The 25,177-nt window shown below is 45.8% G+C and overlaps 1 protein-coding gene across 1 annotated transcript in view; it reads right to left on the bottom strand.

Annotated features, from left to right (window-relative positions):
• Nucleotides 1-25,177, bottom strand: part of SETBP1 (SET binding protein 1) — a 217,755-nt gene that overhangs the window by 180,165 nt on the left and 12,413 nt on the right. Inside the window, exon 2 of the mRNA XM_063958283.1 lies at nucleotides 7,908-8,536. Coding sequence (XP_063814353.1) covers nucleotides 7,908-8,402 — 495 coding nt within the window. The 5' untranslated portion in view covers nucleotides 8,403-8,536. The remainder of the gene's footprint in view (nucleotides 1-7,907; nucleotides 8,537-25,177) is intronic.

Below are 25,177 nucleotides of genomic sequence, written 5' to 3'. Positions count from 1 at the left end.
ACCTCCCCTCGGGGAGAGAGGAACACAATACCAGACACTCTCACACTCTACAAACACAACAGGGCCTTATTTTATTTTCTGTCTTCCACAAAGAGCTATTGGTATGTCTGCCGGTTCCTTGCAGCAGCCAGATGAGCAGATGGTGCCCCCATCCCTCCATGCAGGGCCCGACAGACGGAGGGAAGGGGAAGACACGGCAGGGTGGACACAGTGTCCTACTAGGTGTTCAGTATACATGGAATGCAATCATCATTGGAAAATGTGCTGAAACATTTTGTACATACCTATTATTAGCACACACTTCACCAGTGCACCTGGGAATAGCTGGACTGATATAGAGGAACGAGATAACACAGTTGGAGGTTACTCCATTCCTCAATCACGGAACATGACCTCTGCTCTAGAACAGCTTGTTAGATATGGGTGTGGGAGGTATATTAGGTGGACATTCCACGTGTCGACACTGAATGAAATGTCAACACGATCAGAATGTCAAAACTATCCGTTTAAGGTACGCCTGACCCTAATCCTAACCCCCATGTTGGCGTTTTGAGGTCTCATTTTTTTTCTGTCCAGATAAATATTTTTATTTGAATCTGATATTAGGATTCTATTGATGGGTCCAGCATTCATGAGATTGAGGTCTGTCACTCTAATTATAGGTCCAGTCCACAGAATGGACACTCCCATTGCACATAGGGTGTGAGTACACAGTGTTGACAGAATACTGTGCACCCTTATTAAACGAAGATGCTACCAAAACGTAGACAGTTTTTCACCATCCAGTCTTGGCTACCGCACCTTTATCCTATTTGGTCTTCCACCATCCCCACCTATCTCCAATTGAGATGTTGTAGCAAGACTAGTCTTCTCCTCCCAAGGATAATCCCTACTGCGTCTTTCCAGAATGCAATTTGTATTGCTAACCCTTACCTACAAAGCCTTCAACACCAAGACCCCTTCAGACAACCAAGCCCTCATATCAAGACTTTTCTTCTTAAGCTTACCTCTGGTCATTTTTCTCATTCCTACCTTGAAGACCTCTCCTGCGTCACTGCTCATTACAGAATTCCCTACTACATCCGATCAGAGCCACAGCCTTCAAATCTTAAAACATTTGGGAAACCCTTTTTTCATTAGGGGATAATTCATTTACAGGAATTTAGCCACGAGACCGCATTAATCATGGATTTCCGGTTGCACCCTCCTAAGGGGAGATCGGAAATCTGCTTTAAATAGGGCTTCGGGGCTAGCCATGACCACTGCTTTGCTCGATGCACTTAGGCTCGGAGCTGCAGCTTAATGTGGTTACTCGTAGACATTCTTGTGGGAAATAGTGGCCCTAGCAGGAAGTAATAGCTCCCGGGAACTTCAGTAATGTCCTGCAAAACCCCACCTATACTACGCACAATCATGCACCCTCAAACATAGCCTACTCTATCTCAAGAGCAGGGCCCTCCCTACCTTGATTTTCATATCAGATGATTGATTTGGTCTTGTATGTTCCTATTTCGTGCATGTGTTATTTACCATGATCCAGCGCTATAGAGCACCGTAGAGATATCTATGATCGGAATAATCCAGATATTCTCCAGGACACTTTATACGTCTGAGAACATCATTTAAAGAACGTGGGATAAGCCGCTTGGTGATTATGAAAGTTTTTTCCACTTTGATACAAGGCAAAGTTTCTCCTCTGCAAGTTTATCATTAACCAACTTCACCAACCCACAAAGGCTCCCACGTGGCCACCTAGAAAATGCTCTGAAGTCTAAAATACCCTGATACAGAGAAGATTCTACAGCTCCCATTTGACATAAAGAGAGGAATCATCAAGTTTTGCACCATTGTGTTGTTCCCGGAGGGTCATCACAAAAGGTTTATGTTCAGAAAAAGTACATTCTTTAGCCTTCCTGCTAAAAACAGCAACATAGAAAAAGCGTAATCTAACTCGTCAAAGATGTAAGCGGAAAGAAAGTAGAAGGTTTTCTAGGTAATTGGGTATTAGAGAGATAGAGGATGTTTCGGGAAGCATGGCGACATGTGTGGGAGATCCATTTGAGGGGCTGCTTTGCCAAGATTGCAGCAAGAAAAAGTGTTTGATGGTAGGACGGAGCACAGGGCAGGTACACAGTGGCAGGATAATGGCTCTGACTTATTAGCATTAATTATTATCATTCAACAATTGTCAACATTCAAAGTTCAGGAAATACATTGATTAAATAATATCCATCTGGACAAACCTGCAAATCTCATTAGTCAATATGACCAATTTATAAAACATAAACAGAATAATCTTGGCCGACTTGTCCTGCAAACTTTATTTTTGATTGTATAGCTTGAGTGTGGAGTTGAGTAGGGCGTTTTAAGGTGTCTCAAGTGTTGTGACGATTGGTTAATTACAGTACCAATTAGTCACGTGTCACCAACACATCGGATAGCACCTTAAAGGGGAACTCTGCCCAGGTGTAAATTTCTCTCTTTCCCAGCACAACAGTCTTTTTTTAACATGTGCGTCCTGCATCTCACTACGTTCTGATTAAGCAGTGACAGACCTAAACAGTGAGGATGGAATACAAGGGTAGATATATGGGCTGGAGCTCATTTAAATGTCCTGGCACCTGACGTTTAGAGGCAGTTTCCGTATTTAGCAGTGTTTGCACTGCCCGTTGGCCCTTAAATTGCAAAGATTGGTTGCGGAACAGGGATGCCATATAATATTCTAAAGGCAAGAAAAAATAAACACATTAAATGGGGGCCATAAATAGGCTCAGTGCTGACTGACCAAATCCGGCACCCATTTTGCCCTCTTAGGTGGGTGATTACAGACAACAGAGCTGATAAAAAAAAAAATATAAAAGAAAAACAAACCACACACAGACAAGGGGTGTATGGCAGATATATTCCAGTTGTTGTATAGACCATACAGTAAATACATGGGGATAAATTGGAGTATAGCTAAAATGCTCCAAATATCAAAAGTTCCTCAGCACTAGATAATAACTGTTTTCTCACAGCTAATGGTGGTCCGGAAAACAAGGCTATTCGACAATACTTTGCATTCGAGACACCAGTTGTGAGCGACCATCTCCCGTCTCTCATAGCGGCGAAACTGCCAGTTCCGTCCAGCGCCATGCTGTTATTTAAATGACTTTCAAACTTTCTGTGGCTTACCACCTGGCGTTCTCCGCATCGATACAGCTGAATCCATGCCACCGAGGCATACGTAAACATTAGGAACTGAATGTGGTTTAAAAGTATCAGCAGGGAGGAAAATCCATTTCTTCAGTTTACAAACCAATTGTTTCAGCAAGAGTAAAACCTCTTGGGGGGGATTGAGCAGATCGCTTCACTGTCCTCTTCATGCATACAGGGGTACTCGTATGTTATAGAGTAGAACTACACAACGGCAAAACTACGGAGAACAGCCAATATTATCAGAACATCACAATTTAGGTCTTTCAATATAGCTGGTGTATGACAATCCTCAATAAAACCTCTCCATGACTTATTTAAAATCTTTGCATATCATCATGTAACCATAATAATAATGAAAATTAAAAAAAAGTTACGCACTACTTAATCTAATTAAGAGCCAAGAAGTAAACATCCATTTCCAAGTAAAATGACAGAATTACTTTGATTTTATTAATAGCAGACTGCTGTGCGAAGGAGACGGGATTGACGTCAGGAAATTCCATGGATGGAATTCATTGGCTTAAGCATTTCCAGCGTACTTAAAGCTAGAGAGTAAATACTGAAATGTAGGGACTGTACAAATGGGACACCATACATTGATCGGGATTTCGAGCAGTGCCTATACCCTAGCTAAGCCGGCTTATAGAGTGACAGCAAGCAGAGGGTGCCGCCAGGTCCAGCTCAAAACCACCCCAATGCAACTCAGCCCCCCAGTGAGACAACACACTCGACAGAACGAGGAGGAAGGACCCTGGGGTGGGGCTCCGCCTCCACCCAGTGCCTAGCCTGGAGATCCCTTAGTGCACCCCGGCAATAACGAGTAAGAGTGGTTACACACTAAGATGACAGGCAATCAGGCCAAGGGTTGGGGCAATTTCCCTTCACCCCGGACCATCCCCGATTGCCCCTACATACTGGCCGATATAATGAACAACGGAACAATCTCTTGTTCCGTCCTTCATTAAACTGCAGCACGCCGAACCAGAAGATATCACATGTGACCTACGGGAGCACGCAATCCTGTGTACACGCTGCATGGTGTAGACGATTTGTCATTCAGATACGGGAAATCATTGTATTATAACAACGGGCAATCATCCCAATGGTCCTCGAAGGGAATTTGGCCCGGAACATGCAAAATTGGCCATACACACTACACAATGTAATGAGCAATGGATTGATACGTCCTTCATCAGATTGCACTGCCCCACGTACGGTATCGTCTGATTAGCCATGCAGCACAACCAAACAGACGATGTCGCATGCCACCCACGGTAGCACACAATTGTGCTTATACACTAGACCAGGGGTTCTCAAACTCGGTCCTCAGGACCCCACACAGTGCATGTTTTGCAGGTAACCCAGCGGGTGCACAGGTGTATTAATTACTCACTGACACATTTTTAAAGCTCCACAGGTGCAGCTAATTATTTCACTTGTGATTCTGTGAGGAGACCTGCAAAACATGCACCGTGTGGGGTTCTGAGGACCGAGTTTGAGAACCTGTGCACTAGACGATTTGTCAGTCCAATACGGCAAATCGTCCAGATATTGTTCTAGTGCATACCCAGAGTAAGTGAGAGGCGCCAGTGGTGAGGGGATGCAGTCAGTTTACCTCCAATCAAAATCCCGACACCAATTGACCGATGGTCAAAATCCCGACAAGGTCGAAATCCAGACATGGACAAAATACAGACATTTAAAATACCGACACGGTCAAAATACCGACATGTAAAATGCCAACAGGTCAAAATACCGGCATGAATTTTTCATGCTTTTTTTTAATTGAAACCGACTTGTGCATACTTTACCATCCCAGTGGACCTGGAGGGGGAATATAATAGTGTGCCGAGCGCAGCGAGGCACCGTGCCCGAAGCATGGCGAGCGCAGCGAGCCATGCGAGGGGACGCGGTACACTTTATATGGTATCCATGTTAACTTATGTCGACATACACACAAAAAAACAACAAAAAACGCATGTCGGTATTTTGACCTGTCGGCATTTTACATGTCAGTATTTTGACCTTGTCGGTATTTTAAATGTCGGTATTTTGTCCATGTCGGGATTTTGACCATCGGTCAATTGATGTCGGGATTTTGAACGTCGGGATTTTGATTGGAGGTATTTCATACCGATCCCGTGGTGATGGTGACATGCTGCTGCGTACTACATTTGATATTGTTGTTCTGCGCCAGCTTTTGAAGCAAGTTCATTCAAACATGAATGACTCTGTCAGATAGATTTACAAACTGGAGGCGTCCCCAATAGCAACTAATTAGATTCTAGTCAACAGTTTGTCAAACACATTCTACAAAATGATAACCAAAATCTGACTGGTCGATGGGGGCAAAAGCTCCACTTTTTCCTTTTGTAGTTTTAGCAAATCTACTATTTGAAAAAGTGTTCCCTCCATATAGATTCAGAAGGGGCAGCCACTTTGTGGCCTGGACCAATATTCTACCAAATGTGGCCTATCAATTCACTAGGAGTGATTATGGCAGGGGTCATAAAATGGCTAAATAATCCACTGCATGTAATCAATATGTTACATTTTAAACATTTACGTGTATAGGCGTGTCCCACTGGTGCGATCAAGCTAGATCAAATCAAGTGACTGATGATGAAACTAGTAATGGCCATTGACTGTTGATGGTTTTAAGCCTTTGTCCAGAAACCACCAATGGTTGAGTCGGGCACGTGTGCCGACCTACACCAATGGACCGCTGTGCATGGTGTTCCTCAACTGCGGGTTACCGCAGCAAATTGTCTAACATCGGTAGACCACAATTGATGGTAAAAAATAAAATGTAGCCATTGCCCATAGACCACAGATGGTTGATGGCTTTCCATAATTGAGACTCCTTGTTTACTTCATCATTATGTGGGCTGCACCAGTATTAATATGTAAGATCGAATCCTATATCTAGAAACTACTCACCACCAAAGTGCGGTCAGTGATCACGGGTTCCTAATTATTTGTGAAACAGGTAGCGAAAATACAAGACCAAACTACTGTGTCCAACAGTTGCCCATGTTGTGGGGTGTTTATTACGTCCCCGTGACCATTAAACAGATAATCATTACTGCATTTAAATATTTTCCTACATATAGAGAATCATTTAACTTGACAGCTTCAAATTGTTATTTGGGAAAATCAGAGAACACAACAGAAACGTGCCGAAACCTTTACCATACGGACATTTAAGAGACCCAGGGGCAGATTTACATTGGTTGCTACGGGCAACGCCACCACTTTTCATTTGTAGAAACTTTAGTAAATTTGCCTCCTAATAGCTTTGATCAGTCGAGTTCATGCTGATATTGGGATGTTGGCTAACAGAAGTTGCATTATGACTGTGCTGCGCAAACACGGATTGGCAACGGACAGAGTAATTCAGCTAAGCGCACCGTAAATCTAAAAGGAAACAATCTACACATGTGGAATTAGTCAGATAATGATTAGACTAAGCCATTGCGTCTCCTTACGTCTCGCTACAGCGATCACGCGCTATAGAAACATCTCTTATCGCCTATAACTTACGCTAAAGAAAAACCAAGACACAAACTTAAGAAAAAGACCATATATACAGACTTCCTTTCATTCCCTGCACAGGACAAGCCGCAATACACGTTATTTACCAGGTACCACAAGAAAGCAAATCATGTGATAATATTACAGGTCAGAATTACCTGAGCGGCGGACTGACTGCACTGACCTGGCGGAACGTGAAACTCCAGGGATACATTGTATCAAAGCTTAATATAGTGCATATACAGTACAATGCCGCTATTCTGTCTTACAACTCCGCTGACGTTAAAGTAGCAATATATTTGTTTCTATGAAGCATTTTGAATCTTTATTTTTATTTTAGGGTTGCTAGAATATCCCTTTAATCAGGGGCACACATGAATTGCACAGGTTCTGTGGCTGGCCGACTTCAAATCTGTATTTCGTCTGGGTTTAATCAGACACAGAACCTGTGTAATTCATATGGGTCTCTGATTAAAGGGATATTAAAGCAATCCTATTTTAACTGTACCCATCACCTACATACCACGGATCCAGCCTTGCTCATGGGAAGATGTATATAAAACAGGAACCAGTGAGAAGCGTAACCTGCATCCCTATGTACTGGTGGCTGCCTCTACTGTGTGTGGGTGATAGGTCAGTTTCCCTAATCTTCAGATCCGGCCGATTTACTCTTTATATTGCGAATGTTGGCCATACACTACATGACCTGACAAACGGATGTGGGGTTGGGCAGTGTAGCGATTTAAGCCACGCCTCGATACACTGAATGATGCATGTACACGATGCACTGTATGTAAATCGGCACAGCCACGGTCCAGACGATCGGACGTGACTGATGATCAAGTCAAAAAATCACAATCGTTTCTCTGCCATTTTTACAGCTGATCGATAATCATTCAGAACCATCGTGGATCAGCCGTTTTGGAAAGATTCTCGTTCAGTGTGCTCCTATACCCCATCCTTATAAAAGAATCCAGTTGGCATATACCCACTGCTTACTGAGGGAGCTGGTGGGGCCCAGCAATGCTGCACCAAACCAGGGATTGGAAGTACGGGAAATATTTGTAGCCGCCGGATATTAGAAAACTTCTGGTTTACACATAATCCCTCCTTAAGGTTCTACAGTTTAGCAGCGCAACAAGAAGCTAAATCGTCTTTGGATTTGGTTTTCTTACCTTCTTTTTCGAATGATCCCTTTTGTCTTCCTTTCCAGCTTTGCTATTTTTCCCAGACTTGGAGAGTTTTTGCTCTCCCGATTGTTTTATAGTAATTTTAATCTCTGGGGGACAAATGTAGTTCTCCAAGTTTTTCGGAGGTTTCTTTGCCCTCTTGGTGGTCTGTATCTTCAGTTTCAAACTCCCCTCGGTAAAATTGGCCTCCTTGATGGAAAACTCTTGCTCTTCCAAGCCATCTACCGTCACCCATTTCTCACTATCCGCGTTGGAGTTTGAATCTACATCTCTACCGGATCCTACTTCGTCCTCCTCCTCGGGTTCCATCGACTCTCCGTTTCCAGGTCCAGTTTTGGTGGCCCCAGGTGCTGGCATCAAGGTTTCTCCTCCTCCTCCACAGCTAGAGATGGCTGATGCCTTCCCTGACGGGAGAGGCGGCAAGAAATCCCCATCACAACACCTTTGCCGGTTGCCACTTACGTTTTCCCGCTGCTCCATGACAAATCCAACAGTCCGCTAACTTTTCACAGTATATGGGACTTGGACTTGCAAAATGGCCTACAGCAATAACAGTATTTAAAGGATCGCCTTTTACAGTCCGGAATCAGCAATGGCAATAGCGAACATGGAATCTGAAACAGAGAGAGAGGGAAAAAAAAAGACAAATGAGACCAAACACTTATAATACAAGAACATTACTCTTCAAACGGTTTCATCTGTAGGAAACATCCAATGTATAAACATTAAAGGCTAATTCTACTACAATTTTTTTATTTTTTATTTAAAGGTACATTTACGTAGGTTCATAGAACATTGGGGCAGATGTATTAAGCCTGGAGAAGTGATAAAGCAGTGATAAGTGCAAGGTGATAACGCACCAGCCAATCAGCTGTCATTTTTCAAGCCTGTAATGATTATCTGGTGCGTTATCATCTTCCTCTTATCACTGCTTTATCACTTCTCCAGGCTTGATACATCTGCTCCAATGGTTCTCAATCTCCACCTGGAGTAAGGTCAGGTCGGACAACCTGTAGCCAATGAGATGAGACTGCTCACAGTAGCACAGAATATTTCAGGAGGGGAGTGCACGGAGCTTGTGGAAGGCAATGTGTAAACAGTAAAATAGGACATGGTCATGTGTGACAAGGGCAGTCTTCTGGATTTGGGATGAGACTGGAGACATGCCCGTTTTCATGGAAGAAGGGTCCCACAAACGTACAAAGAAGCAATGCGAGTATAATGGCAAACGGATGTTTAAAACTACAAAGTGCTACAGTTTAATAGTTTTGCAAACTACATCTACCATCATGCATAGCAATAAAGGTCAAGACGACACCAGCGCTAAACGAATACCCCCCTTTGTCACTACTCAGTGACCTGCAGCCCGACTGGACCACCTAGGATATAAATCCCGAATGTACTGAGATTACAGTCGTAGAGAAGGTAAAGAAGGTCCAGCAAAACAAAGCCTGAAGTCAGATCAGACAACCCCTAAGGGGTAAATTTATTAACGCTTCTAAAACAGAGAAATGGTGATGTTGCCCACAGCAACCAATCAGATGCGGTCTATCTTTTTATAAAAGGCAACAGAGAAATAATAGACCGCATCTGATTGGTTGCTATGGGGAAAAGTCACCAATTCTCTGTTTTCGAAGCGTTAGCAAATTTATCCCTAAAAGGTCCATTAATGAAGCAGTGAAGAGGGTGGAGAAGTGAACCAGTGGAGAAGTTGCCTATGGCAACCAATCAGCATTCAACATTTATAATTTGCATACTATACAATTGTACAGAGCAGTTGATTGGTTGACATTGGCAACTTCTCCACAGGCTCACTTCTCCACTCTTTTCACTGCTTCATGAATAGACCCCTAAAAGGCCCTACACACTGGGCGATATTAATGAAAGGTATGAACGATCTTGCTAATTAATGAACAAGATACCGTTCATATCTTTCAGTGTGTAGGCACCAGCGATGAACGATGTGCGGCCCCGCGCTCGTTCATCGTTGGTGCCCCGTCGCATGTGCATGCAGGCCAATATGGACGATCTCGTCCATATTTGCCTGCACTGCTATGGAGACGGGTGACGGGGGGAGTGAAGAAACTTCACTCCCCCCATCACTGCCCCCCCCCCCCCCCCCCGCCACCGGCCCGGGCCGCCCGTCGGCCGTATCCGCTGTCAGGCAGCTCGGCGGCGGATCGCATAGTGTGTAGGGCTCTTAAGTCTCTATATCCATTGTCTGTTACCCAATGCAACAAAGATAAACCTCAGGCTTCAGCTTACACATAGCCAGGTCCCCAAACATATAATAATATGGAGCTGTTTGGGTCTCTCCATAACAGGAGAGATGCAACATAGATCCCAAGGCTTTAATATAGGACCACTTTCCCGGATGGCCAAAGCTATGGAAATGAGATAGTAGAGGTCCTGCGAAGTAGAACAAACAATGCCGGTAGGTAACGTTAGTATTATTTATTTTATTGTGAGAAACCCCCCTTCAAGCCACAATTTCCACTGAGCAGATATGCTTTTGGAGTAGTTTATTTATTATGCTGGTATTAATTTATCCAGTGAGTGCAATTAAACCACCTCATTTCATAATCACACGTAAACCGACGTTCGCTCGATAGTCCGACGAGTTCCTGCACACTACCAGTGACCAGTGTCGTTCTGCACAGATGTGAGGAAGTCGGAGGGTGTGCCACTCAGCCCAACTCCTGTACCATGCATGAGGTTTACGATCAAACATTTCCTAGAAACCGCTCTTTATGGTTTTGTCTGAGTGCTGGGAACACAGCATTTCATAAGATCCCTTGCATTCTACAGGCCACAGACACTTGCCACCTGGCAGGGGTAAAGAACACAAGGATTAAACATTTCTTGGCTCCGTATACTGGGAGAATTCCAATGTACAGTAAAACAATCGAATGAATGGTAAAAATCAAGGTTTAAGCTGCTTCTACCCACAATCTGTAAATGAACTGCATGCCTGCTTTGTAGAAGAGATTGCAGCAACATTCAAATGTGCAGGAAAAAAACGTTTAGGGTGCTGAATATTAAATATATGATTTTCCAGTTTCCATTTTTCACAACTGACAGCATTCAGGGACTGTATCGGGCTAGCAATGCACAGACCATCACTTCATAGCACTCCGGATCCTCCACTCTCTGCAGCTAATTGGATATGTCCAATAAGCTAGGGATCATTTTTGTCAGAAGCCAATTAACCTACCAGTATATTTTTGGACTATCGTTGGAAGCATCCAGAGCATCCAGTGTAAACTTAAGCAAGCAGAGAGAACATACAAACTCCACACCATTATCACCTTGGACCTAATCAAACCCAAGATTTTGGGGCAGATTTAGCATTTTTGCAGTCCCCATTAAAAGCTATGGGGATGTTTGTTTGGGACGCTCTGATTAAATAGCCACAATACCTTAAAAAGCGCCAGCCCTAGAAAACTGCCTTTTGTGGAGGATTGACTGAATTTTTAGCTTGATAAATAGGCCCCATGATTTCTTATCTCTACATGTTTTAGCATACCCCTTCTTGGTTATTCTAATATTAAACTTAATTTTTCACCTGTATGTTAAATTATTCTCAGTTACATTTAACGGTGATTGGACCCCTTGAACGTGTATCAATTGCCCCCTGGGGTATAATATAGACAAACTGGACAGACTATTGGTAGCCATCTTATTGCAGTGGAATCAGAAGCTCCAGTATGTCTACCCAGCATATGCTGCCATTACACTATTTGCATGTACAGTAACACTCCCCTTTGGCAATCGGCGGAGTGATGCATTTAGTGCTCAGAGACTGCGTGTGATCCATTAGTGTGTGGGGGGGGGTGGGGGGGGGGATACATCTGTGTGATTTGTCCTCTCAGAGAAAGTGGGGCGGAGGGATTCAGCTCGGTGTGATTTGTCCTGTCAGAGAGAGGGGCGGAGTGATACAGCTTTGTGTGCGATCTGTAGTGAATAGGTGTGTGGAGGGATACAGCTCTGTGATTTGTCCGGTCAGAGAGAGAGGAGCAGAGTGATACAGCTCTGTAGGGTTTATTTACTAAGCCCTGGATGGAGATAAAGTCGACAGAGATAAAGTGCCAGCCAATCGGCTCCATTCAAGGCTTATACCCCTTTTCCACTAGCTTTTTTAAACACGGATAAATGTGCGGGGGCGCGCATTTACCCGTGTTTTTCCCTAGTGGAAACGGGTCCCCCGGCAAATTCCCGGATCAAGTGATCCGGGAATTCTACCCTGGTAGCTAGCCGGGTTGAACACGTGTTCAACCCGGCTAGCTGTCTAGTGTGAAAGGGTGCCGTGTCGAGGCGACACTGTTCCCGTTCACAGTGCACAGGGAGGCCGGCGCTGGGAGATCATGTGATCTCCCAGTGCCGCCCCTGCAGCGTCACTAGCCGCATTACCACCCCGGCAATTGCCGGTTGGTGAGCGCTGTCTGCCGGGGACTGTAGCACGGGTCGCAGCCGTGTCAGGCGACACGGCTGCGACCCGTGCTATGCTAGTGGAAAAGTGGTATTAGTAAATAGACCCCTTAGTAAATAGACCTCTGTGTGTGATCTGTAGTGAATATAGCTCTGTGTGTGATCTGTAGTGAATAGGTGTGCGGAGGGATACAGCTCTGTGATTTGTCCTGTCAGAGAGAGGGGCGGAGCGATACAGCTCTGTGTGTGATCTGTAGTGAATAGGTGTGCGAAGGGATACAGCTCTGTGATTTGTCCTGTCAGACAGCGTCGAGGGGCAATGGGATACAGATCTGTGTGATGTCCTGACACCCGAATTACTGTATCTGCCACCACCACATAGCATTACCTGTGTCCATCCCTTAGGAGGACATTTACTGAGCAGTGATAAGAGCGGAGAAGTGAGCCAGTGGAGAAGTTGCCCCATCAACCAATCAGCTGCTCCGTACAATTGTATAGTATGTCAATTATAGATGTTATTTCAGTGCTGATTGGTTGCCTTGGGCAACTTCTCCACTGGGTCACTTCTCCGCTCTTATCACTGTTTAGTAACTAATTGCTCACCCCCATAATGGATAGCCAGATTAGAGGAATGCGTCATACCCTGCGCCTCAGCTACATAGTGACAATGGGTTACATGCACAAGCCTTACTTACATTCCCCTAATAATACCCCTTTTCCACTAGCGTAGCACTGGTCGCAGCCGTGTCGCCTGACACGGCTGCGACCCGTGCTACAGCCCCCTGCAGACAGCGCTAACCAACCCGGCAATTGCCGGGTTGGTGACGCGCTAGTGACGCGGCAGGGGCGGCGCTGGGAGATCACATGTTCTCCCAGCGCCGCCCTCCCTATGCACTGTGAACGGTAGCCGTGTCGCCTCGACACGGCTCCCGTTCACACTAGACAGCTTACCGGGTTGAACACGTGTTCAACCCGGCTAGCTACCAGGGTAGGATTCCCGGATCACTTGATCCGGGAATTTGCCGGGCGACCCGTTTCCACTAAGGAAAAACACGGGTAAATGTGCCCCCCCGCGCATTTACCCGTGTTTAAAAATGCTAGTGGAAAAGGGGTATAACTAATAACTATCATTTATTATAATGGTAATAAGAAATGACTTTGCTTTGTTAGATGTGTGGCATAAGCTGCACTTGCATCAATATGACCTTACTAAACATGGCCAGTATCTGAACACCCCTTCCCATAGCCGTAGTGCCTTTCCGGGTGTAAGGTTTGATACGTTCAGTTCAGCATAGTTTGTTTTATGCTCAGTGCTCATTCCTTAGCACTTAGGGGGTCATTCCGAGTTGATCGTTAGCTGTCGTTGTTCGCAGCGATCAGTGGGAAAAACGGCTAATCTGCGCATGCGTATGCCCCGCAATGCGCACGCGCGTCATATGGGTACAAAGTCCATTGTGGTTTTGCACTGGTTCTAGCGACGATTCCAACCGTTTTCAGGGAGTGCTTAGAAAACCGCTGGCGTTGCAGGAAAAACGCAGGCGTGGCTGGACGGGTGTGTGACGTCAAAAGCCATCCCTCCGTCGTTAGAATCAACACACACGAAGAGTAACCACAGGGCTGGTCTTGTTTTGCACAAAAAGATTTTGCGGACGCTCTGCTGCACAAGCGTTCGCACTTCTGCAAAGCGAAAATACACTCCCCGGTGGCCGGCGACAATGCGTGTGTACAGCTGCTAAAAACTGCTAGCGAGCAACTCGGAATGAGCCCCTTAGTCCGTTCATATTGTTCACAGTGCACCCTGTGAAGCATGGTGACACGGTGGCTAGCATTGCTGCTTCACAGCACTGAAAACATAAGTTCAGTTCTTGACCAGTGCCCTGTCTGTGTGGAGTTTGCATGTTCACGGCATGTGCCTGCATGACTTTCCTCCCACACCCTCTAAACATACTGGGAGGTTAATTGGATTCTATAAAAAGAAAAACACAACAATATTGTGCATGTGTGTACACTTGTATGTTAGGAAATTTAGACCGGACGCACCAGTGGGGGAAGGGTCAGATATGAATATGACATTTTCTCTACAGCACTGCCTAAATTAGCGGCACTATATAAACAATGGTAAGAAAACCAACAATAAACATATAAGGAAATATATAGCAGAATGCAGCACATTAATTTCAGGAGATGCGATCGTCAACATCAGGGGTAAGGCAACTTGTAGCACTCTGGCAGCTGTGGAACTACAACTCTCAGCATGCCCTGAAACAGTTTGCTTTTAGGGTGTGCCATAAAACTATGGCCGTGCATTATGGGATGTTTAGTTGCACAGCAACTGGAGGGCCACAGGTGGCCTACCTCTGGGCCACGTTCTCATAATGATTAATTCCGCCCCAGAAAAAAATGTCTGCTACCGCTGTAGGATAAATAAGTGCACTTTAGGGAACCTCTGTTTTCTATAAACACATTTTGTTTGCACTTGCTGGCCATCACTACGGAAATGTGCTGAACGCTCCAAGAAGTAATATATTTTTCCCCAGCGTGACTTATGGTCCTATATTTCCTCATCTGGCCTCCGCCATTGAACGCTGTGACAAGATGTCCTTCCAGAACCGCGCGTCTCCAGGACGGAGTTACTGCCGCCGCCGTTGGTATAGCCCATGGCTTGGCTTCATTAATGCAGAAGCATGTACATATCTATACATATATCACAGGATTGATGGCAAATGCGGCCAGAAAAGCTTCAGGGGGGTAATAAAACAGCAAACAATATATTTCCTTTCGTCTAGTGTAAACGCTGTCATTTGGAATTACGACATGCACTGACACACTCGCCATGAGTGAAAGCGCTTTTCTCACACACAAGTGCAATTGTGTGAGGGAAACCCGAGCCCTAAGGACTTGTTTGTGAAGGACTGGTTGCGACACGTCTCTTCTGTTTATTACTTAAAAACACATTGATATTCTGCTAGGAGAGAAAAGGATGTTCAATACTCTACAGACACCTTTAAATATTATATTCAGGGGTTCTGATTTTCCATGTTTATTTTCATGAAGAATGTTCCCATTAATTTGAGGATTGGGGGTACACTCACATATTCTTTTTAACACCCCCCCCCTCTCCCCCCCAGACAACACGAAAGAGTATCACCATGCAAGGTGGAGCCTATACTCCTGTGCCAGCACTCTGCCCCACAAGTTACTACTCCAGCGTCCCCCAGACTGAATGCAAAAAGGACACTTGTTTATTCTCCAATACCTAATGTAATATGGGGGGGGGGGGGGGGGGGGTCTGTTGTTTGTTGGCTTCAGACTGTTACTGCTTAACGCTCACACAATATCCATCTGCGCCCAGTGCAAAGCAACTGCAGATACGCAGACGGTCAATCTTGGCTCTATGGCATGCCCCAAAATTGCACAATTCGGGCCTGATTCCGAGTCCTAAATCCGACCGTATCCAGTGATTTTTTTTTTTTAATTGCATCTTTGCAGATGTGCTGCACCAAACATGTGCAACTTTGCGTATCTAGGAGTGATTAAGAGTTGGCTGCAGACTGGTCACTTTCTCTCCATCCGCCCACTGGGCATTACTGGCCATCAACTAGGTGTCCACAGGTAAGAGTGCCACCTTTTAGGCATGTATCCATAGTTACGACATACTCTGAGCCGTGCCTAAGCCGAGCGTACAGCGATTTCAGTCATATCTCTTTCTCCTAGCATGGGTTAAGTGTAAGAGCCCATAATAGTGATGACCGTTGCACTATCGGCGAGGGGGGTGGGGGCAGTGCGGTTGCAAAAATCCATGCGGATATTTGCTTTAGAATTACGATGGCTGCCAGCACGCGCAATTTCTTCCCAGTTGCGTTTGACTCGGAGCACCAAAGGACTAAAAATCCCTTACATAGCCCATGCAAGTACAAATACATGTCTGTAAGGCGGGCATGTCCAAACTGCAGCCCTCCAAGCTGTTGTGAAACTACATATCCCAGCATGCCCCGACACAGTTTTGCTGTCCGGGAATGCTAAAGCTTTGTCAGGGCATGCTGGGATGTGTAGTTTCACAACAGCTGGAGGGCAGCAGTTTGGATATGCCTTCTATAAGGGGAAAAGTACTGGGTATTTGTTACAAAAAATAAAAACTCCAAAAACAGCAGTTTCCATGCAGAATTTAACTCCTACAGCGACCATTTTACAAGATACTGCTGGAAGATTATAACCCAAATCGAAACTCTAACAGGAAGGGCAGCGGGAAAAAAAAAGTTGCTTAGAACAAAATGTTCCCATCCTTTGTTCTTCTGGCCACATTATACTTTTTAAGAACAGATCACGCAGATTCTCCTGTAACACTCTAATAGCAATCTCTCCCTGCCACAGAGCAGCATCACGGTCACTGCCCGCAACAGACACACAACTGAGGGACGCTCGTTGCGCTTCCAGGGCAGGTGGTGTTGGCGGATACAGTTAATACCGTCAGAGACATTTGTGTATATTTAGAAGACGTGGGTGCTTCGAGTTATGACTATTAATGTAAACTTCAAGAAATGTTGTTTCAATGAGATATCAGAGGGAACATTTTGTTTCTAAATTTCATGTTGCAGAAGCAAAACAGGAGACTGCGATGGGCGAGGATGTTTTGCAAAGAGGCCCCCAGCTCCAGACGGCTCTTTTATTGGCTTGTACATATGAAGGGGCAACTTTTACCACTGCCCTTTGAAATACATTGGCGGCTCTGTAAACAAAATACGTAGTAAATCTACTCCTAAGTATTTCCTGTCCAAAGTTCGATCAGTGGGGGAAAATTTTATGCGCGCCATGACAAAATTATATTTTTCTCACTTGGGAACATTTGGGTTTCCGTTTGATGCCAGAAGAGCATAACATGATCTCTTAGTCTAAGCCAATCAGTCACCAAGCGTCTTAGTGGTCACATGATGGCAGGGGAAGGGGTAGCGAGGAGCAACACAATGCTACAAATGATCCATAACCGATGCTTACTACATCTTATGTCATGTGCCTGTGGTTGTCAAGGTGACTGAATCATAACTAAAAAGGAAAAAAAAAAAAAAAAAAAACATCTCATCACTGCCCTACCTAGCAGCAGTACTGTACTGTCTCCCGGGGCAATAAAAATTAACCATCTCAGACTGATGAAATACTATAAATGCATGACCACAAAATGAAGTATTTAGAGTATTCTAGAAAGATAATGTATGTAGTAAAAGTGGCAGAAGGGTGCACACCGGCCAATACATGAAAACTTATTTGAATGGTGAACGTATTGCAGAGCTCTGTGTCAGGAATGCAGAACAGATGTTAATGGAACCGATCCGGCCTGAAAGGAGTTAAATCCCCCTGCATATACCTATCACAGCACTGAGCAGAAAAGCCATCTCAGAAAGTCACAAGGACAAACACTGCAGCAGCAGCTAGCAGCAGGGTGTATGCCAGATTGATCTGGTTCACAAGGAGAGCGTTCTCTGTAAGAGGTGACACGAGTCACCGCGGCATCTGATCTGGTGACAGTATAATCTTCTAATGAAAATGAAAGCAGGTTTAGAGTGTCAGCTCCCAGTCTCGCTCACAGGAGCCGGTTGGTGGTTCATGTGCTGTTGGTTTCTGTCAGAAACCAGCTCTGTAAATCATTAACTTGCAGCACTTCTCGTGTGCCATTATCTCTCCAGGTTGGCTGTTACAAAGGTTGTTGAGAGAGAGGAAATAACAGACTTGTTATAAGGAAGAAGCCAAACAAATGGAAACTTATAGCAGCCAGTGTTGTATACACATCGCTGTATCTGGAGGCAAACGGGAGTTTAATAGATAGCGGATCCCCAGGCACTGCAATGAAAGATTTTATGTATAAGATTTAGGTCACCGGGTCTTTAAGAGGTGCCTGAGTCCTGTGGGGCAACGGGCCTTGATTCAGCGTGGACCGCTACTGAGACAGATCGCACGTGAAGAGCCGCCCAGAAAGGTAATAGACGCCAACTGATGTATTCGCAAATTTGCATGCACATTCGCATAATTGCGATACATATGCAGAATTCGAGCACCATCGACAATTGTGGATGACCCATGCATACGCAGGATTGGTATGAGCCATTAGGTCGACCACTATTGGTCAACATGTACTAGGTCGACATGGAACAAGGCCGACATCAGTTTTTTTTTTACATTTTTGGTGTCGTTTTCTTTGTAAAGTGACGGGGAACCCCAATTAATGCACCGTGTCCCCTTGCTAGTTTCGCTCACCATGCTTTGGGCAAGTTGCCTCACTCCGCTACCTCTGCGCTCATCACAGGTTACTAATCCCAGTCGTAGTCCACGTGGATCGCAAAGTATGAAAAAGTTAATTAAAAATAATAATTATCAAATTTGAAAAACGCATGTCGACCTTTTTCCATAAGGACCTAGTGACCATGTCGACCTAACGCATGTTGACGAAAAAAGTGGTCGACCTGACTGTCGACCTAAGTGTGGTCAACCTAATGACCGTATCACACGCAGGATATACACGCCTGTAGTTGCAGCGGCGCCATGTTTTTAATCGCAGCTGACGTCAGATGCACGCCCCAAAAACGGCCATGAGATGCCTGCATTTTTTCGACCACTCCATGCAAATGCCATGTAACCTCCCACAAGCGGGCAATTCCTGGCAATCGCAGGTTGCTGGGTCTGCGATCGCATTTCGGCCTTCGCGCACGTGCAATGTGACTGCAGAACATATAGGGGGTCATTCTGACCCGTTCGCTCGCTGATTTTTGTTGCAGCCGAGTGAACGGGTCCCTACTGCGCATGCCAGACGGCCGAATGCCGTAGCAGGGATGCGATCGCCTCTGCCTGATTGATAGGCAGAGGCGGGAGGGGGCGGAACGGCAACGTTTGGCTGCCGTTTCGTGGGAGCGGTCCGGCCAACGCAGGCGTGGTCGGACCGAACTGGGGGCGGGCCGCAGCGGCTGCATGACATCACATGCAGCCGCTGCGGGCCTGGGAGCGATGAATAGCTCCTGACCAGCACGCTAAAGCAGCGCTGGTCGGGAGCTACTCTTGAAGTGCAAAGTCATCGCCTCTGTGCGATGCCTTTGCACTTCTGCGGGGGTGGGGGGGGCCTGCACTGACATGCGGGGCGGACTAGCCCTGTGCTGGGCGTCCCCCCGCATGTCAGTGTGAATGATCGTAGCTGTGCTAAATTTAGCACAGCTACGATCAACTCGGAATGACCCCCATAAGCCGTATAAGCGTTCACTGTAAAATATACAGTGGCAGAATCTATATAATAATCCGCTACGGTCTGTCCCACCCCCGTCATGCGCATTTAGAGCCTGGGCGTGCCCCCCCTCCGAGGGTCCCCACTGCAGCGAGCGACAGGACAGAACAGGACAGAGGACATTCCGGAGCAGGGAAGGGGTAAGTGTACATGGGGGGTGTAGCAGAGGGCACACAAAGGTCACCTGGATGACATTGCTATGCATTTTATAACACCCTGTCCCTGGTGGGTGTAAATATAAATCATCCTCTTGGCTGTCAGACCAAATAGTATATTAGAAAAGCACAGAATACATTATCAGGAGAGAGGGTTAATTTCCAGCCCTTGCTTCGAGTTGCGATCCATTTTCCCATGAGCTCGGCCATATGGTGCTAGGCAATTCCATTTGCCATTATTTTTCTAGCCGACTGTCTGACAAAGCATTCCTTCACGCACACGTTACATCTTCTGTTACAGCTCATACATGACAGGTTCAGCGATTGGCAACATCTCCTATGCTGCACTCAACAAGTCCATCAGCATGACATCGTCCTACTATCATTCTTACTGCAAAAGAAACTGTCTTGTGAGAATGGCCAGAATTATGCGAAGGCCCCTAATAATTGGGGTGTTTGGCCTTTTCAGGCTCAAATAGCCAACAGGTGCATACAATCCACCATGCAGCCATGCAATCCCCATAGCCAGACATAACAGAAGAGTGAACTGCACTGCCGGACTCAGCCACTGTCAGCGCGGCACAGACATAGAATGCCATCTTTCCAACAAGCACCTGTATGTGCTGGTATTGTGATGGAGAACCATCTAGGAGTAAAGAATTAGGGGTCTATTATTACTAAGCCTTGGTGAGTGATAACACGGAGAGAGAAAGTACCAGCCAACCCGCTGCTAACGGGATCCGGTCAGGATCCTGGCAGCCAAAATGCAGACGCCGGAATCCCAACCAGACAAGATACACATTACCTTGTCTGGCTGCCGGAGAGGTAAGCCGCGGAGGGGTTAAGTTTAGGCTGCGGGAAGGGGGTGTTAGGTTTAAGTACCTCCGGGGAGGGATGGTTAGGTTTAGGCTGTGGGGAGGGGGATTGGGTTCAGGCGCCATCGGGGAGGGTTAGGCTGCAGGGGAGGAGGGTTAGAGTCTCTATCAGTATTCCAACCATTGGGATGCCACGGTCGGTATTCCAACCACTGGCATCCTGAGCGCCGGCATTTAATACCCAACACATTCCTAACTGTCATCTTTCAAACACAGCCTGTAGCATGACCGTTAGGAGCTGATTGGCTGGTACTTTATTTCTCTCCAAGGCTTAGTAAATAGACCCCTTAGGGGGGGATTCAATTAAGTGACTTTTTTTCGACTGGTTGAAAAAAACTACTAATTCGACACAGGGTATTCAATTGCAGGCATTTTCGACCGTTTTTTTTAAATTCATTTTCACCCATGCCATTTCACGTTTTGTTTTGTGTCGAATCGGCATAGAAAATTGTGTGAAAAACCATGTGAAAACGCCCGTGAATTGACCAAAACACGTGCATCAGCGGCAAATTCGCAGATACACGTGGTTTTCGCCAGTGCTGGATTTTTCGAAAAGTTGAAAAAACTGCACAGGAATTGAATAGGTGGAATGTAAATTCCGGGTGTGGTTCATCAAATCGACAGTATCTAGGTCGACAATGTTTAGGTCGACCACCACTAGGTCGACATGGATGGAAGGTCGACATGGTTTCTAGGTCGACAGGTCTAAAGGTCGACATGAGGAATTTTTTTTTTTTTTTTGGTGTCGTTTTCTTCGTAGAGTGACCGGGATCCCAAATTAGTGCACCGCGTCCCCTCGCTTCGCTCGCCATGCTTCGGGCATGGTGCCTTCGCTTGGCACACTTTACCGTTCTAATCGTAGTCCACGTGGATCGTTAAGTATGAAAAAATTCAAAAAAAAGAAAAAAAGTGTGAAAAACTCATGTCGACCTTTAGACCTGTCGACCTAGCACATGTCGACCTAGAAACCCTGTCGACCTTCCATCCATGTCGACCTAGTGGCTGTCGACCTATAGTGGTCGACCTAAACATTGTCGACCTAGATACTGTCGATCTTCAGACCGGATCCCGTAAATTCCACCTAAAAAACGGGCGAAAAGTGCAGTTTTTTCGAAAAAAAAACATCACTAATTGAATATGGGTCTTCTACCGCAGAGCCGGACTGGTCATGTGTCGCTTCATCTGCCTGCCTACCCACCCACACACAATCTAAAGCACGCTCACTAACCACAGCGCAAATCGTATAATGAAAGCAGCATGTACAAAGCATCAGAGATCACCTTGTATCTTCCAGAATCTGCAGTGAGAGCATCAAGCAGAATATGAACTATATTTGGCAGCAATTATTATCAAGAGTCTACTGTGAGCAATGAAGGTCAGGACCGGGAGATTAGAGATAATGTAAATGGTGTAGTAAATACCGCCGTGTGATTTCACATCTACCGTTTATAGGATTACCTAATAAAATCATTAATGTATGAGCAGCAATTCCCATAAATGTTCTCGGCCACAAGACAGCCCAGTCCAGCTTGGTGGCATAATGAACAATTTGCCGGAGTCTGCGACCGCAATCAACCCACCAATCGGCTCCACAGCCGCGGAACAGCCAGCTCAGGGACAAAGGACTGAGGCCTGGGCATTGGGTGTGTAGAACATGTTTGGGTAATAACGGGGTTACATTTTTTATAAATGTATAGCAGGTGTCACATCACATGTACTATTATAGGAATGCAGTCATGTGCTGACACCGGTCACTATACCGGCACCTACATCCCGCCCCTCAGAATCCCGACCGTCGACACAACCCCCCCCCCCCCCTCCCCCCCGTTGGCCATATCAATGCCAGGATTCCCGAGTTGGTATGGCGACTGGCGGTCACCATACCGGGAAAAAGGGATCCATGACCTACTGTACAATAAGGGACGGAGGCAGGAGCTGGATATTCTTACTTTAATAATCTTCAACTGCACCACATCCAGCAGTCTTCTGCCACCTGATACTTATTCCAGTGTCATCTGCTGATGTAACTGTTTATTTACCCTGTACTTGTCCTATACTGTCATCAACTGTAAGTTGCTGTTTTCCTGTTTGATTATTCATGTACTCTGTAATTGGGCGCTGCGGAACCCTTGTGGCGCCATATAAATAAAGGATGATAATAATAATAATAATAATAATAATTAGTCCATTTTGCGGACCTTTCTTGCGATTATTAGCACCGGTGAGGTCAATGACTAAGGAGGCACTGTCTAGTATCAGAGCCAGGTTTACACACTGGTGGTGAGTTTTGGCTACAATGATTGGAATAATACAAAATAATCAATACACTGCAGTATGACAGATGAGGCTCTGCCTCCCTGGCCTCCCCTGACTGCACACCACTGCTGTGCACGCTTTGTGGTGGAGACCATCTCAGTTGCGTCTCCGCTTGTAGATGAACGGGTCTAGAAGGGGAGTAAACGGGGACATCACATGGCGGCTAAGGTCAGCAATGGCGTGCAGATAGAATTGCGTCTAGGCAGGAATCCATCTTGAATCTGTTGCACCAAGGAAAGGGCTGGTGCAAGTGTAGGGCTGATAATGATGTCTGCTGTGTAGTGTTCATTCTAGCACCCGGCACCTGTCACAACCCGTGCAGTTCCTCTATCCTGTCTGGGGTGTCGATCTCTGCTCTGGTGCTTCTAGCACACTCTGGTCTGTATCTCAACACTGAGATGCAGACCAGAGTGTGCTAGAAGCACCAGAGCAGAAAGAGACACCCCAGGCAGGAAAGAAGAACTGCATGGGTTGTGACAAGTGCAGAGTGCTGGAATGAGCACTATGATATGAAACGGAGTATAGAGATACGGTCATTTAATTCCATGCACGCACAACAAATGTGTAACTCTCAATCAGCCCCAGGGGTGTTATACGTCACCAAGTGGGATTACACAGACATTAGGTGGAGGAGGAGGAGGTGGCGGAGGAGGAGGAGCGAAGTGAAAGTAGGGATTACTGATCCCATCAATAGAAAATGCATACTGTATTGAGCTGAGCGAGAACCTATTGTACCACACTGAAATATAAGGCAGCACGATGAAAAGTTGCGTTGTGATCAATTGGCACATATGCACCTGTACATAGGGATCATAGGGATCAATGATCCCTGAGCCGTCTCAGGACACCCTCTCTGTATGTGCTCTTGCTAAAACAATTTTAAAAACAAACAAGATTAGACTACTTCAGCGCTGGGTGATAAAGTTTCTGCCAGCTGTTAATAATATTCCAGTTTTGGCCTAAGTCATACATTGCTAAGCCATGATCTGCTCTCTTTGTAGGTCAACAAGACTTATATAATAGTGTGATGCAAGCTCTGCATGCACTTTTTTTTTTATCCCATATCAGCCGGTATGTATTTACTCTCAGCCTATACTGCACTAGAGCAGAGGTAACGCAGAACTCTGGAGCCGGCCAAGTAACTCTCAGAATCCAGGAAAGAGAACATCCGCTGATCCCAATAAAACTGGCTCCCAACGTTAGGTGCCTGCAGTCATTTTTAATAGGTGCATCGGCTACCTTGGTTATGGTATTCATGTAGCTCGGCACTAGTGACTAGGGGCAGATGTATTAAGCCTGGAGAAGTCCTAAAGAAGTGATAAACCAGTGATAAGTGTAAGGTGATAACGCACCAGCCAATCAGCTCATAACGGTCACTTTACATATTGGAGCTGATTGGCTGGTGAGTTATCACCTTGCACTTATCACTTCTTTATGCCTTCTCCAGGCTTAATACATCTGCCCCTAAAGCAGATGTCTGAAAGGGTTGCAAGACATAAAGAGGACAATGCAGTTACATGACCCCACCAGCCACTGGCCAAATATGAACACATGCACGCGCGTATAATGCGTAAATGTGTGTGGACCAATCCAATAACTCTGCCAAGTCACCTGTGCACGACCCAGCGATGACCATATTTTTTGTTTACTGTGGTCAATGTCTGTCAGACTCTGAGCAGCTGTTAGGGTTGTGGCGCTTTTAAGGGGGGTACACACGGAGAGATCCGTGCTTAAAATCTAAGCAATCTTGCTAGATTGCTTAGATTTTAAGCACGGCTCTGCCGTGTGTATGCCCCCCAGCGATAGCGATGCGCGGCCCCGCACATCGCTATCGCCGGTGCTAGATTGAGCCTGCATGCAGGCTCAATCTAGCGGGTCGCTCACTTCACCGTTGTGTGAAGTGAGCGGCCCCCCGTCGGCTTTCCCCCTCGCTCAGCACATCGCGCTGTGCTGAGCGGGGTGAGAGATGTGTGCTGAGCGGTCTGTGTTAAGATCGCTCAGCACACATCTCTCCCGTGAGTACCCCCCTTTAGACCCACACACGATGCAAATTGTGGAAAATGACTTATACAATAATCAAAAAGAAGCATGGACATTCACTGAATGGAAGGTAATAGAAGTGGAGTACACCAGCATGTTATCTATTCCATTCTTCTGTCAATCAACTATAGCAGTGCAGAATACAATCCGAGTGACTGATTTACAGTCTCATAGCTAACA

This window comes from Pseudophryne corroboree, chromosome 1 (assembly GCF_028390025.1).
Source record: "Pseudophryne corroboree isolate aPseCor3 chromosome 1, aPseCor3.hap2, whole genome shotgun sequence".
In the NCBI taxonomy this organism is placed as follows: Eukaryota; Metazoa; Chordata; class Amphibia; order Anura; family Myobatrachidae; genus Pseudophryne; species Pseudophryne corroboree.
This window is presented reverse-complemented; position numbering and strand designations above follow the sequence as displayed.